This window comes from Typopeltis vanoorti, chromosome 22 (genome assembly GCF_054136105.1).
Source record: "Typopeltis vanoorti isolate ZY-2024b chromosome 22, IOZ_Tvanoo_1.0, whole genome shotgun sequence".
Lineage (NCBI taxonomy): Eukaryota > Metazoa > Arthropoda > Arachnida > Uropygi > Thelyphonidae > Typopeltis > Typopeltis vanoorti.
Genome location: NC_143570.1, coordinates 26,268,055 through 26,285,254, shown reverse-complemented (window position 1 = coordinate 26,285,254; position 17,200 = coordinate 26,268,055). Strand labels below are relative to the sequence as shown.

Here is a 17,200-nt window from a genome sequence, read left to right as displayed (position 1 = left end):
AGTTTTTTCAGGTCATGGATCGGTGGAGTGGGGAAGTTCTTTCTAGAATTTGTGACTATTATTGGTTTTCATCCATCCTCTTCCTTTTATACATAAATGAACTTCTCTTACTGACCTTAAGCCCCATCCAGGTTTGGAGTTCTTAGGCCTATCCCTAAGAACTCCAAACCTGTATGAGCCCAATTCCATACACTGTGGGCATCTCTGAAGCATTTGCAAAGATCCCCAAAAAAGATGCAGCTTAATCTCTGCATTCTTCTCTATCAACAAAACTCCTCCTGGTTACCATCAACAAAAGCAAAAAGGCCCCTCTTTCCCTCCCTGGTGTCACACAAATAGAAGAGAGTGTTATAATCAACAAAACTCAGGATGGGGCTTAAGGTCAGTAAGAGAAGTTCATTTATGTATAAAAGGAAGAGGATGGATGAAAACCTATAATAGTTACAAATTCTAGAGAGAGAACTTCCCCATTCCACAAATCCATGACCTGAAAAAACTGGCAATCTGGTTTAAATGCATCCTGTAAGTGTTCAGTTCTTGTTGGAGATTTTCAGGGTTGAAGCAGATAAGTTCTCTAATATTGAAATATATCCATGATTTCATTCCTCTTGAATAGTTTCTATTCTGTTGTCTTCTTCTTCTTCTTCGTCTATGATCTCTTATGCTTTTAAGCGTCGAGATTTCCATGCCATCCTGTCCAAGGTTTGTTGTTTTGCTTCTTTCCAGTTAATTCCCTTCTTTCCCAATTTTTCTTTAATTTCCTTTTGCCAACCTTTCCTGGGTCTGCCTATGTATCTTTTTCCTATTTTCTGGATTTCGTATACAGTTTTTGCTATTCTTCCTTCTTCCATTCGATTGAGATGTCCAAACCATCTCATTTGGGCTTGTGTTATGAATTGATTCAGAGGTGCAACTTGAAGGCTGTCTCTTATGGTTTGATTTCTTATTCGGTCTAGTCTTGTTTTTTGTGCCACTTTCCTGAGATATTTCATTTCAATTGTTTGTAGTTTATTTGTGTTTCCTGTTGTTAAACACCAAGACTCACAACTGTATGTTAATGTTGGTAGAAACACTGAACGGTACACTGCCATTTTGGTATTTTGGGTGACTTCTTTCTTATCTAGGAGTGGGCCTTTCATTGCATAGAATAGCTTTGTTCCCCCTCTTATCCTGTTGTTAATTTCTGTGTCTAGTCTACCATCTTCCTGTATATATGATCCCAAGTATTTAAAGGAGTGGACTTGTTCCAGTTGGTGATTCTCTATTTTTATTATGTGTTTTTGTTGGTTTCTAGATATGATCATTGTTTTAGTTTTATTTATATTTATGGTCATATTCCTTTTCTTTGTTTCTTCATACCAAATGTTGATATTGTACTGCAGATCTTCAGCTGTATTTGCTAGAATCACTACATCATCTGCAAAAGCCATATGTGAAATCCTGGTTTCTTTCAGTTTCCTGTATCCTAAGTGGAACTTTTTTGTTTTTTGTTTGGCATGCCTTTAAAATTTCATCCATTACTAGGATGAAGAGAAGAGGGCTGAGGATACAACCTTGCCTCACTCCTACATTTGTTTCAAATTCTTTTGATCTATTATTACAGGTTCTTACATAATTTCTGTTACTTTTGTAAAGGCTTTGTATGGCTGCTATTAAGTTATCTTGTATCTTGTTTTTCTTTAATGTTTGCTCTGGGAACTCGGTCAAAGGCCTTTTCAAAATCTATAAAACATGAATGTAGTTCTTTTCCATATTCCAATGTTTTCTCTGATATTTGTCTAAGACTGAAGATAAGATCCTGTGTGCTTCTGTTTTTTTGAAAGCCATATTGCATTTCATCCAGTGTGTCCTCTATTTGATTCCTAAGCCTCGCTTCTAAAATGCGGGTATATAATTTTCCTGGAACGCTTAAAAGCAAAATTCCTCTATGGTTTTCACATTTGCGGTTGTCTCCTTTCTTAAATATAGGGATTATTATAGCTACTTCCCAGTCTTTGGGAATAATTTTCTTTTTCCATACAACATTGAATAGGTGTAAAGGAAATTTTATGGCTTTTGTTCCTAAATTCTTTACCATTTCTGGTGTTATTTGGTCATGGCCTGCTGATTTGCCCAGTATTATTTTATTTATTGCTGCTAACAGTTCATTTGCATGAATTTCTTCACTCTGATCTTCTATTTTGCTTGTGTGTCTTGCTCTTAGGGTTCTATTTTTTCCGTGTCCTGCATTTTCCAATAATTCTTGAAAGTACTGTTTCCATCTTTCCATGATGTCTTCGGAATTTGTAACTTTCCATCATTATTTTTTATTAACTTTATGGGGCATTCTTTCTCTGACCTCATTCTTCTTAAAACATTATAGAAGAGTTTTTGGTTTCCTTTAAAATTTTGTTCTAAAGTATGTCCGAAGTCTTCCCAGCATTTTCTTTTCTCAGCTTTCACTAAGGTTTTAACTTTATTTCTTTGGTTGTTGTATAGTTCTCTATCAACCTGCAGCTTTGATGTTATATATCTCTTCCATAATTGCTTTTTCTTTTTAATTTCTTCTTTTAGTTCTTCAGTCCACCAGGGTGTTTTATGTTTCTTCTGTTTATTATTTAATGATACGCCACAAATTTCTTTGCTTGTTTCTAGAAGAAGTGTTTTGAACCTGTACCATAGGTTTTCTACATCTTGGTTTTCATATATCTCTTTTTCTACTTCTTTCATCTTCTCTTCTATTTTACTTTTATACTCAATGGCTGTTTCTTCTTTCTTTAGTTTGTAGTTCTTTATCTTAACATTTATTTCCTTGCTACTTTTTCTACATTTTTCAACTTTTATTTTATGGATTGTTTCCAATACTAATAAGTAGTGGTCACTGCCTATTTCAGGACATCTGTAGATTCTTGCATTTTTTGTATACTTCCAGTACGATCTGCTTATGATGGCGTAGTTGATTATAGATTTTTAATTTCTATTGGGCTCTTCCCTGGTAAACTTATGGATTTCTTTATGCTTGAACATAGTATTCGCTATTACTAAATTATTTGTAAGGCAAAGATTTATTATTCTTTCTCCATTATTATTCCGGGTTATTTCTCCTTGTGATCCCAACACTCGTTTCGTTTCTTCATCTACTTGATTCCCTACCCAGCCATTAAGGTCTCCTAGTAGTATGATATGCCCTTGAACTTCTTCAATTGTTTTTTGTAAGAGTTCGAAGAATTCATCTTTAATTTCTTTATTGGCATTATCGTTTGGGCCATATGCAACAATTACAGTGAATACTTGGTTGTCTGATTTAAAATCGATAGTAATTGTCAACAACCTTTCGTTTATTAGTTGCCATTTAGTAATATATTCTTTGAGATCTGGTTTAATTATGCAAGCTACCCCTTGTTTTCCCCATTCTCTTGGGTTTACCCCTGAATAGACAAGTATATACCCATCTTTCATTTTCTGGCAACGTTGACCTTTCTTTTTTGTTTCTGTGACTGCTAGCAAATCCAATCTTGATTTTTTAAATTCATCTATTAATTCGTTTTCTTTTCCATGTAGACTTTTAACGTTCCATGTTCCGTATCTCATGTACCTTTTTTCTCGCTTTGTCGTTAACCATTTAGGCAGTTCGGCTATCTCTTTGTTATTTCTTTTAATGAGTGAAATTTTAAGGTGTGCAGGGGATTAGCCTTCAGCACCCGAGTCTGGTGGTGGGACTGCCACCTTCGAGGCCCCCAGACCGGCCTATGAGGGAAGTGCTATCCTGTTGGTCTGCGGGAGGTATTTTATTTCCCTCCTACCCTTCATAGTAAACTATGACGAGCATTCCCCGATCTGCCACCGGAGACGCGCCCGATGGGGGTTACAGGTGTCCCCACATGGGTGTTCTGTTGTCAGTGATGTCATCTGATATACACCCTCTGTCCAAAAAGAAACCGAACTTTTGATAGAAAATAAAACGCAGGCCAATTATAATTATTCAAATCATTTATTTCAATCAATATACTCTTCCCTCATCTTCGATACAGCGTTTGGCACGGTCAATTAATTCGTTAAATGACTTTTTTATATTGGTTTTTGGGATACTGTTGAGGGTCGTGGTTACTACCGCATGAACGTTTTCAGTGGTGTCGTATCACTTTCCTTTCATCGGCAAATGAAGTCGGGGGAAGAGAAAGAAGTCACAGGGTGCTAAATCAGGTGAATACTGCGAGTGATCCAACATACAAACTTGGTTTTTGCTCAAAAACTGACTCACAATGTTCGAACAATGAGATGGTGCATTATCGTGCAAAAGTGACCAGCTGCCTGCATCACGATATTCATGCCGTACGCGACGAATTCTCGCTATCAATCGCTTCAAAACTTCGAGATAAAACTCACCATTGACCATTTGGCCAGGCGGGACGAATTCTTTGTGGATAAGGCCCTTGGAATCGTAGAAACAAATCAGCATTGTCTTTACTTTTGACTTCTCCAAGCGACTTTTTTTTCGGATTCCCCTCTTCTGGTGGTCTCCACTCAGCACTCTGGCGTTTTGTTTCGGGCCCATACTCAAAACACGTAGTGTTTTGAGTGTAGGCCCGAAACAAAGAACGAATAACGAATCACCAATAACGATCGTTTCAAGGAAGTTTGAGCGGTTTTAATGAGGTCCTTGCAGTGTTCAATTCGATACATTTTTTGGTCGTCGGTCAACTTGTGGGGAACAAATCGCGAATTCAATTTACGAAAGCCCAAACTCTCGGTCGAAATGTTGTGGACAGTTGATTTTGGAATCCCCAATTCATCTTCAATCAATCTGACGGACGATTTCGGGTTTTCTTTGAGGAAATCACGCACTTTTTGGATGCTAACTTCGCTCAGTCCAGTTTTTGGATGGCCCGGCTTTTCGCCGTCCTCAAGCATCTCACGACCACTTTGAAATCGCTTAAACCACTCGTAAACTTGAGAACGGGATAAGCATTCATCACCGTATGCTTTTCAAAGCATTTGATGCGTTTCGGTAAAACGTTTACCAAGTTTAACACAAAAGTCAATCGCAGCTCTCTGTTTGAAACTCATTTTCCGACCGTTCGTCAAAACACACTATCACTCTTGGCACTATAACTCTGCTTCTAATGAAACAGTTGACACAACACTAATGAAGGTTGCCGCTTTCGACAACAAAAATATACAAAGGTGGCGCCACTAGTTTCGAAAAGTTCGGTTTCTTTTTGGACAAAGGGTGTATATATTTTTTAAATAATTATTCTAGCCATTCAGACTTTCCACATCTTCAGTTTTGTCTCACTTTTATAATTTTTTTTGCTTCATTTTTTATACTTATTCCTCATTTCTGAGCTTTTATAGTGATCATCAAATGCTGCCCTCATGATTATTATTATTATTGCTCTGTGGAATACAAAGGTTTATCATGGGAGACTCATACTATCCACATTGCATTTATTGTGATTGAGTGCAGTCATAGACAGTACCCATTCACCAGAAGCATAGCCAGGTTACTGGTGCCCTGGTAAATTCATAGCCAAAACTTTTTTTTTTTGTCTTCTTCAGTGTGACAGTATGACAACTGTTAAAATATCATGTCACTAGTACCCTTGGCAACTGCCTTAATGCCATAGCATTGCTATGCCTCTGACTCTCACAACAGACTCTGGCAATTCACTCCACTTGTTCACTGCCCTCCAAGCAAAAAATCTAGTTCTCATATCCTTACCAATTACACTGTTACTCAGTTTCCAGGAATGGCTCCTTGTTCTATCTCCTTTAGTCAAGAAATGCTTTTAGGAACTTATTGCTTCTCATCATATCTCCCTCTTTTTTTACCTCACTTTTTATAATTAATTGACACTTGAGTTAAGCAATTGAAATAACTTTATGCTTATGCTATGATACTTCTGGATTATTGCAAAGGTATTTGACAGGATACCATACAGATGATATTAAATGAATTGGAGCAAATTAGTAATTTGAATTAGTCAAAAAGCAGCTCAAGTTATGAAGTCAGTGTATTATATCTGTTGATTGCATGTGTTCTTCTGGCTGTTATTTCATCTTGCAAATTTTGGCAGGATAAAAAACTTTTTCTATAATTTTCTGCCTGTCTTGGATCTAGAAAAAACAACTCTGTCACCTCCACATGAGACCAACTAAGTTTAGTTGAAAAGCTTTAATAAAAGTTCTTTGTATCCTGGTTGGATATGAAAGTGGTGGTGACATGGATAAATGTAGATAAGAGCTTGATATACATACATCAGAGAAGACTTGGGTACTGTATACAAGTCTTTAATGTACAGGATATTTCAAATTAAAGTACCCCTATTCACAACAATTTGTGGAGTGAATCAGTAGACAAAATGACTTTGAACTTAGGTGGGTATCCCAACCCAGGTCATGGGGAAGAGATTCTGACAAGAAAAAAATAGTTCAAAAATCACCATTAGCAGAAATATAGCGTTGTGAGCTGGAGAAAATTACATTGATGTGAACTGGATAGTGTGTGATTATGAAATGATTCAGAGTCAATGATAGACAAAATTATTTGATAATGTTTATTTCACTCAATTTATAAAGTAAGGTGATGCAAAAAAAAAAAACATATCGCATAGTGCTGACATCTTGCAAAGAGCTGTCAAGGAGATCCAAATGATTATTGAAGGTGATAGTTACAGCACTATATATTTCCCCTATTGGTCATTTTTTTGAACTTTTTTTTATTGTCAAAATCTCTTCCCCATGATCTGGTTAGGGTACCCACCAAGTGTGGTATTTTGTTTAAATTACTCCTATTCAGAATGCTCTAAATAGGGGTACTTTAATTTGAAACAAACACCCTATATGTCTCTGTACACAACTCTATATACACGGTCTGTATGTAAGCCTAATTATCACTTATAATTAACAGATGTTAATTATGAGTGATAATTAACATTTGTCTGATGTTAATTATCACATACTTTTTTTAAAGGAGATAGCAATGTAGATATAATAATTGAAATAATTTAACTATTGCTTCACAAGTTTGACTTTTGCAAAATATAGGATATTTTGCAAAAATAGTAATTAAATACTCAGTATATAAGTTCTTTTCGCTATACCCTTAGTATTATACTTTGGTCTAGCTACTCACTGATGAGATCTCAATAAAGATTGAAACTGGTCTGGGTAGTGACCTCCCACCATAATGTATAACATCATACATCTCCTAGGAGATGGGTTTTATATTATGGAAAATACTAAGAATAGTGATCAGAACTTTCTCCACCTTTGCAACGAGTTGCCCTAGTTTGTACTACGTACTTGAACGCTAGTAGTCGCCGATACGTTTATAGTTACTATATTCGGCATGAAACGCTTTGATTCCGATCTTTGAGTTTCTTATTCAGTTTTAAAACAATGTGGAATTTAATATCCCCTTAATTTAAATAATGTAATTAAATATATTATTTACTTATTCATATAAAAATATGATAATATATTATAAAGTGATAAAGGAAGTGATAACAAAATATCTTATTTTATTATCAATTATTATATAAATATTTGTAGCCATGCAAAAATGTCATTTGCATCTATAATTCTAGGCCAAGAACAACTGCTATAGGATTGATTTGAGTTGCACACTAGATAGTATTTTTTTCTAATCCTTTATTTTTCCAGTTCCCAAGTTACTTGATCTTTGTCATGAGCAAGTAGGTTTTTGCCATGCAGAAACATGGGGTCTTTACCCCACATCTCTAAAATTTACTCTAGAACTCATACAGTAATGTGAAGGTCAGGGTTTATGATCATGAGATGGCAGCTGAATTTGATGTGCTATCTCTCCTGAAATCATTGGTTCATTGATAGCTTTGGCTCATTAACCGTAAAAGCTTGAAGGATGGAGACTGGCTAACCACTGTCTTCAAAAAGTTGGTTAGGGCTAAATAAGTTTTAGCCCTAACCTCTTTCATAAATAACAAGGCATTAGAGATTTATATATTATATCATCTGCATTAAGAAACCCCAGTAGGAGAGACAATATACATGCACACTGTAAGCACAGTGTATACGTGTTTGGATAAAATATCAAAATTATGGTAAAAATTTTTAAAAAAATTAAAAATTCTATTCAAAGTCATGAAAAAAATATTGTTTATTATCGATAAAATTATACAGTTTAGTATAATTCAAAATTACTTAAAAATAAAATCCATTCCATTCCTTTAATTGTAATTAAAGGAATGGATTTATAATTTTTGGACATTACAATTAAATCCTTTAATTGTAATGCCCAAATATTTAAAGAGACTGAGTAAACACGATAAGCACTATGAACACTCTACTACTGGCGCAAACTGCATATAAACAACAGTGGAACTGCACGACGGACAGTGCCGCATTACGCTAATAGCTCGCATCTCACCATGACGTGCATATGCTTGTGCGCGTAGCAGTATGACACTGTGGTAAACACAGTGCTGCTAGCATCCTTCGCCCGATGGATTTTTATAATTTTTTACATAAAATAAGAGAATTGTATAGGATTGTTGATGATAAAATTAAATATTACAAGCAAATATAAATAAATTAATAAATATATTTATATATCGAAAAAAATTGGGGGTTCTGCAGTGCCTATGCACAAGCCGCCCCTGGAGAGTAGTATATGGTAGAAGAGTCTAAGTGCAAGTGTTGTCTGCAGGACTCTTTGCTTAGATTATTGCTCTTAGTTGTGTATGACTGTGCACTTTGGATTGAGGAAGTTGCAAGTATGCTTACATTGATGGGGCTGCACAAAAAATCAGTCAGGCAAGGAATCTGGAGTTAAGGAGGATAGGCGGTTGAAGTTCATGGGACATACTGTGAAAGTGGGAGCTCACTTGCTCTACTCTCTCCACTCAGAATGTTCTCAATAAAAATAGATTTTTGTATTTAAGAATTTGGTTGACAGGCAAGAAAGATTTAATATGATAAAAACATAAACATTACCAAGGAATTGTATGGGACAAATGCAGGAGAAATTTTTCATTACATTACAGGAAGGAGAGAGAATGAGTTGCTCCCTAGAAGTATGTAAGATTGTAGTGAGTATGTATGTGAAAACTAGCTTTTAGGGAGAATAGTGAAAAAGTGGACTATTTTGCCCAAGGAAATTGTGAGTGCATTGTTGGTGAAGAAATTTCAGAAATAGTAGGCAGTGTGTGGGCTGCCTACAGCGAGGTTCTTCATGGAGAACCTCTGTAATTTTATTTATTTAATTTTCTTTAATAGTTTATATCAAAAAATCATTTTTCATTATTTGCTCATATATATACATATATATATATCTATTATAGGAAACTGCCCTTAGATTATTGAAGCTGACAGGAAAAACAATAGAATCGTCCAGTGATGCTAAGCAAGACTGGGGTCAACCCATGAATGGTTTGAGCAGGCTTTCTGGTACATGTAAGTATGTTTTTACATAAAATGATTATTAATTTTATGAAATTTGAGTTTTGTAAACTTAAATTATGGACACCATAATTACAAATGTGCAGCTACAATATTCTAGACCAGAAATTGGCAAACTTTTTTTTTCTGAGAAGGGCTGGTTAGTAAATACCCAGATTCCCTTCTTGTCTTTAACATCTCATTGCATTGCATATTGTTGGATCCTGAATGCAGAGCTTTATAAGTAAATTCTTTATTCAGGATTTAACATGACAAACTACTACTTATTAAGGAGATATCTGCACATCGGCTAATAATTATAAAGTGTTGTTTTATGTCTTGTAATAATGATAGTCCATGTGTGCGATATAGTGAGAGTTATTGCTAGGTTATTTGTAATTCCCAAGTAAGCTGTCTAGTACTTTGCGAAATTCCGAGAAAAGTGTTTAATAGTAATCCGGAATAATCGCGTATAATCGGTACGAGTCAAGCGTAGCGACGGAGGCTATACCTTCGCGGAAATATGACGTCAGAGTGCCTTCCTAGAATAATGTAACCGGACAGGTTAGCGAGAGTGTAGGATCACCCAAGGGGCATGAACGATGGGGTTCGTGGCTGAAAACCGCATTGAATAGAGGGCGCCCGAATAGGGGGCGAATAAAAGACGAAGCATGCCGTTTTAAGGGGCTTTTTTTGGACCTTTTGATCTTGGAGTGCCGGATTCGAGTTTCAGGGGGAGTTTGTCGGAGGATTCGTGAGAGAGCGGCGAGTTGACTACGGGAATGACAGACGGCAGGTTCTTTTCTTGAGAATGCTTGAAGATTTTCAAGCAGAGCTAATCGCGATATGACGGCCCATGTGGAATCGAGCCTTAGCAGAATGTCCCATTGGAGAAAGTTTCCTGCGGAGCGGTAGACAGCACGCAACAGTCGGAAATGATTAGAAGAAAAAGCGTAGTACATCTCCAGGCGCAGAGACAGCCGAAGAATATGCAGTACGGAAATCCAGACCTACATGAGATGGCGGCATGAAATCTGAAAGGATCCGGTAATGTAAGAGTTTTCGTTCTATGTTAAAATTTTGTTTAGAAGAACAAGAAATTTGTGTGTGTTTTAACTAAAGGACACTAGTAGAGAACTTTTAGTGAGAATTTGACTGAATTAATTAAGCCCTTGTGGAACAAAGAAGAGTTGTTAAATAGGCAGTGATTTGTGAATGGCTAGACTTGCTTAAATGAAATTTAGAATTAAGGTAATCATTGATAGAGTATTAATGAAAGTGTTCAATAAGTATTCTGTGAGAAATTTGTGAAAGGAGTTATATAGTAGTAGTATTATGCTTAAACCTAATCCTTTCATAATTGAAGGATTTAATTTGCTCTGATTCATTGTGATTTAGTATAACCCTTAACTTAGAGTGAATTTTGATCCATTGAGTATTTAAACTTAAATAACTGTAAAATGTTTTATGTTTTTCCAATAAACATGCTTTGTACCTTATACCTAAGTTATGCCTGATTACGAATTCAAACCACCACTTATGAAATTGAACCTTTTTGGCGGGAAGGAGTTTAGATATAATTGTTTAAGTGAGATTCGGTCTACGACTGCTAACTGAATCTGCACAGCACTAGCGTGAGATAAATGATTGTGTGTATCCTTTTAAATTTTGAATTATTTCCTTGAACAAGAGTCTCTTCTGTTATAGGATATTGGCTGGCACATCGAAATATAAATTTTGCCAATATCTGAAGAGGAAATAAATCTGAATTAGCATTTTAGGAGCACGACAATAGATTAGAAGGAGAGTTATTATAGAGGTAGAATAAGATATAATATAGAGAGATAGCAACATAACAATAGAGTAGCCGGTAGGACTTTGATTGTGCAAAGTTTTGAGTAAGCAAAAGGATAGATTCTATAGACAGTAAATTAATGTATAATAAGATTGATCTTACGACTTACGAAACAACATTATATGAAAGTAAGGATATAACAATAGATCAGCCGGTAGGATTAAGATAGATGAAGGTTTAATAAGGAAAGGATATAACAAATAACACAGCCGACAAATTGAGATTATAACAATATTAATCACTTCCAATTGAAAGGTACTTATCTGGAGTTTGAAAGGTACTTATTTGTTTTGCATATGCATAAAGGTAGAAAACACTGTTGTAACTGCAATTTGAGGTCAATAAGGATGTCTTGTGCAAATGTGTATGCATATGGGAATGTAGATTTCTCTTCTTGTTTGAACTTTTTTTACAGTATAGGAAATGTAAGAAGCATCTCAATATCACTCGTGACTCAAAATGTTAGTTGTCATTGAAATGCTTTTACCATGGTGAAAGTTTTGCATTTTAAGCCTTACAATTTAAAATTGAATTTATTGAGATACACTCTCATTGCTCAAAAAAATCATGATAAAACTTTTCTACCACAGATATGCTGTTGGACTGCTGATTGGTAAGTCAAGTTAGGATATTCTGCTTCTATTTCTGCCAAAAATTTGCTCCTGAAAGTACCAAGTACTGATATTGTTGATAAAGCATTTGGTAACAGAAATAAGAAACAAAAGATATGTGATACCAGTCATATGTACCAGTGTTTCTGATCATCCACAACAGGTGAAAAGCCAATAGAGAAAATTCCACCCTTCTTTATTCAAAAAAGGTTTAGAAGAACTGAAAGCATCTCCCAAAACTGTTAAGAAATTACATGCTCATATCAGAAACAGTGGTTTCTGATGTGAAGAAATATCAAATGCCAGTTAAGTTAACACCTCATAAAACACTCAAATTCATGTAGAGAAGTGATATCAGAATGGAGATCTCCTTTTATGTTCCTGATGAGGAGATATGTTCAGAGATTAAAGATCAGGGTGTGACAAGTGTGAGGCACATTCTGATATGTGGGGATGTTCACCCAGTTCTGACCAGGAACATTACCCTTTCTTTTGTTACAACCCAGCTTCTAGAATCCGTAAAAGCATCGACCGTTTTCTGTTAGATTGTACATCCCTAATCCACTAAGATGCTTTAAATGTCAGAAATGTGGGCATGCCCAAACTGCCTGTCATGGCTCTACCACCTGTGCCCAATGTAGTAGTAGTAAACAGCATGATAACAAATCTTGCTCTGCAGAGAGATAATGTATCAGCTGTTGAAGAGATCACCCAGTTTACTCCTGTGCATGTTAAAAGTGGAAAGATGAAAAAGAAATACAAAAAATTAAAACAGAAGAAAATATATCGTATCAGGATGCAAAAAGGAAGTTAGCTACCACTACACCTGTTCTGAGATCCTCTTATGCTGAGAAGGTGGCAACAAAGAAAATGTGAACACCATCTCAAACATGTTATGTCTATTCTACCATTTGGTAATTTCACCATACCTAAACTTTATGATCGTGAGTTCTTTTCTTGTGTGTATCAATCACATGATTATGGTCTCACTCCAGAAACAACTCCAAAAACTGGATCCATTCAATGAGAACCTATTGTAAAAAAAATTATGGCAAAGATATCACTTCAAGATAAACCACAATCATCCTACAGAAAAAAATGGATACTTTGTTATCTGCTGAAAGTAAATTAAATTTGCCAACTGACCCTGACACATCAGATGTATTGAATATTTTACCAGGGAAGGTAAATTGCAACCTGCCATTTTTTCGCTGTTCACGTGGGATGTTGAAGACAATATCTACGGAAGTGATCATTTCCCTGTTTTTTGCACAATGTGTTCGTACAAACCATGTTCTCCTATATGGATGTCCTTACAGAAAATGGACCAGGCTGACTGGAATACTTTTCCCATCATGCAAAATTTAATGCTGATACAGTCAAACACCTATCAATGAAGCAGTAAAGTATGTAACAGACTGCATTGTCCAGGCAGTGATAGCCTCAGTTCCAAAAACGTCATCTTGATTTCCACTCTATCCAAAGCCTTGGTGGAACCCAGAATGCCAGGCAGCCAAAAAAGATCAACACAGATTGTGGGGTATATTTTGTACATATCACATCAAACATGCTTGGGCCAATGCATGCCATATGAAATGTCAGCGTCAAAAACAATCTTGGATCCAATTTACCCCATCAATTGATCAAACAACCAGTGCAAACATTGTATAGAAACCTGGAAAATGAAAGAAAGATACAGAACACCATTTGTCTGTATCCTATCTCAGCCATATAATCAAGAACAGTGTTTCTCAATGCTCTGTCTTAAGTGTGACACTTTTAGCTATCAAAGTTAACTTATTCATTAAACAGCTTTCTCCCACTGTAAGCTCTGTATGTTGATGACTTCACAATTTTTGTCACTCTTGTAACATGAGGGTAATTGAATGACAACTTCAGCAAGCAATCGATTGTGTCTGTCTATGGCCCTCCCCTAGTACTGGGTTCAGGTTTTTAGCAGCAAAATAGTGTGTACAGACTTTTGTCTGTACACACTTTTGCCAAAGCATACTCTTCACCCAGATCCTGAATTAAGAATGGGACAAATTGCTATTTCGTTAGCGACAGAAGCCAAGTTCTTGGAACTCGTCTTTGACAGAACACTTGCATTCCTTGCACACATTTCTCAACTAAGAGACTGAATGAAAAAGTACAAGAGAGCATTGAATCTCTTTTGCACTCTATCCTCTACTGAATAGTATGCAGATTGATCTTCATTGCTTTGTCTTTATCATGCACTTATATGTTCGAAGCTGGATTATGGATCTCAAGTTTATGATTCTGCAAGACAGAATAACCTGCAATGGTTGATCCCATCCATCATCAGGGTATACAGATGAGCAAAAGGCACCAGTAAGTGCCTTTTGCTCATCACTCACTCAGTCTTTATGCTGAAGCAAATTATTATTATTATTACGGGCGACTCCAGGGAGTGCTTAGACTCATCGAGGGAGGCCCTAAACATCATGTCCACACAACTATACGACATTCTCACAGTATCTATCATACCTTGCCTTGAACTCACTCACTGTCATAGCACCCACAACAGACTTGGCAGCTTATTCCACTCATTTACTACTCTAAAAGTAAAGAACCCGGCTCTAACACCCCTGCTAACCACACTCTTGCCCAGCTTCCATAGGTGTCCCCTAGTTCTCCCACCACCGTCCTGATCTCAAAAATATCCTCTGAATTAATTCTATAGAAACCCTTTAGCAATTTGAATGTCTCAATCATATCTCCCCTTTTCTGCCTATCAACTAATTTCTGCAACCCACAAATCTTCAACCTGTTCTCATATGGTTCATTCCATAGACCTGCTATCATCTTAGTTACTCGCCTCTGGATCCTCTCCACCTCCTCCCCATCAAGAAGGAACCTAGGTGACCAAATCTGGGCACAGTAGTCGAGATGAGGTCTTATCAAGGCTTAGTACAGAGGTACAGTAACTTGCTTGTCTCTGCTCATCAAGGTATTTTTCAACAACCAAGTGAGTTGATGAGCTGATTTAGCTACTTTTGCAATGTGCCCCTTAAACTTCATCTCCCTATCCACCAACACTCCCAAGTCCCTGGCCTCATCAATCTCCTGGAGTACAGTTCCAGCAATGTGGTATGCTGCTGCTAATCTTTTCACCGCAGAATGCATAACCTTACATTTTGTCACATTAAATTGCCATCCATTCTCCTTAGCCCAGAACTCCAATCTATCCAAGTTGTCCTGCAAGATTTTGACATCTTCTGCATTCACTATTGCCCTACCCAACTTTGCATCATCAGCGAACAAATGAATTATTCCTCTTAGATCCTTCCCTATATCGTTAATGAACAAATTAAACAGCAGTGGTCCAAGAACAGAACCCTTATCCAGTTCAGCCATCACTGTGTTATAAAACTTGAGCAAGTTACTGAGGCATGATCTACCCTTCACAAAGCCATGCTGTCCCCCGTACAGTATCTCATTTTCATCAATCAATTCCTGTATTGAGATAACTATCAATATACTAATAAGTTGTTTCTAAATCAAAGAAGAAATTTTGGGGGAAGTGGTATTTATTGGTATGAGACATAGCATGGAGCATAAGAGAAAGTAGACCATGAGTGAAATAATGGTGAGAATCTGCATATGAACAGCAAACTTATTCAACATAAGATGTATCAAAAATGATTTAGCAAGCTGAACAATGATCTTTGGATTCTACTGGAAATACAAAAAACTGTTCATTTTGATGAAATTTGAATGCATATTAAAATTTATCATTAAGAGCTTGTGGATGCTTGGGATGCTTAAGGGTCAATGCTGTATAATTGAGAGCAGACCTCCACATATCCTTTAAAGGAATGTGGAGAACTGACCAGGGCTTCTGACCTAATGTCCAATCCTCACCTTAGTCGTATCTGTGGTGTGTGGTAATAGTCAGAGCAAAGTGTATATAATTAGAGGTGGACTAGGAGGTGGAGGTCGATGGAACGAATTTTCCTTTATATATGTCTTATTATCTATCTATCTATCGATAGAATCCAGGGTTGCTTATCTTACCAAAGTCGTGCAAGACTACTAGGATTCCCCTCCCGCTTTTAGATGGCCACAGGTTGCACTAGAGGGGGGGGGGTCATAGATGGTGCTGCAAGCAGACAGTGAATAGCAGTACTGAGTGCAGATGGAGGAATGAACAGTGTAGATAACTGTGTGAGGCAGAGTACTCACACAAAATGAGTCATTGCACTCCTTGGAAGTGTCACATAACAATAATTCAAATATGGAACAGATTTATCTGCAACAGACTCTATCATTTAGATGGAAACAGCTGTCTCTTAATTATGCCCTAAGAATAAAATATCTTCCAGAGTATGCTACGTGGACTAGCCTCTTTTCTCTGCATTGGGAAGCTCAGTATTACATACATCAGGCTGCTGTATGTCCTCTTGGTATGCGTATTAAAGAGTCTATGCAAGCTGTTGGCATGAATGTTGACAACATTGCCTGCACCAAACATAACAGCATCCCCCATGCAGATTTGCATTGCATCCTGCAACTTCTCTCACTTTGTAACTACAGAAGTCTCACACTCCATCATCTGTCTATCTGCAATTGTTTAATGCACATAGAGTAGCCCACTCTGATTTCTTGCCCATCCTTACTGATAGTTCAAGAACCTGTGTTGACTATGCTGCTGTGTTTCCTGACATTACTATCTCCAACCAGATCCCACCTGATTTTAGTAATTATACAGCAGAGTTTTGCTATTCAGCTTGCACTTATGCATATAAAAGAAAACTGCTACCAAAAGAGTGTAATTTATACAGACTCACTGAGTTCTTTATAGGCTATCTCCTCTCCCGTGTATAATCCATATCCAGTGCCAAGTGAGTTGTCACCCGTTGTACAAAATGAAGACCCTTAATTTTGATGTGTGGTTGTGCTGGATTCCTAGCCACATTGGGACAGCTGCTAGATCAGTTCATACTTTTTCGACGTACCGTTTGACAGTACCACATGCAGAATACAGGCAGTTTATAAAATCAAAGCTAATTGTCCAGTGGCAGTCATCATGGCAGGAACATTGACAAACAGATTACATAATATTAATCCTGAAATCATGCATTGGCAGTCTAGTCAATATAGAAACAGAAGAGTCCTAGGAAGTCATTCTTGCTCTGCACAGATCAAAGTCATCTCACACATTCTCATTTACTGAAGCTGATGATCCACCTATGTGTGAAAAATATGACACGTCTTACCATTTGTCATATTCTGCTTGACGAGATGTTATCAGACTCAGACAAATTGCATGGTGTTTTTAACTTTTTACAAACATATTTGATTATAAATTTTA

General features: G+C 36.7%; 1 protein-coding gene across 4 annotated transcripts in view; it reads left to right on the top strand.

The window, feature by feature from the left end:
- The window catches only part of LOC150094254 (uncharacterized), a 266,325-nt gene that overhangs the window by 174,562 nt on the left and 74,563 nt on the right, over nucleotides 1-17,200 (top strand). For all 4 annotated transcript variants that reach the window (XM_090411777.1, XM_090411776.1, XM_090411778.1 and 1 more), the window contains one exon: nucleotides 9,303-9,414. In XM_090411777.1, the coding sequence (XP_090267903.1) occupies nucleotides 9,303-9,414 (112 nt within the window). The remainder of the gene's footprint in view (nucleotides 1-9,302; nucleotides 9,415-17,200) is intronic.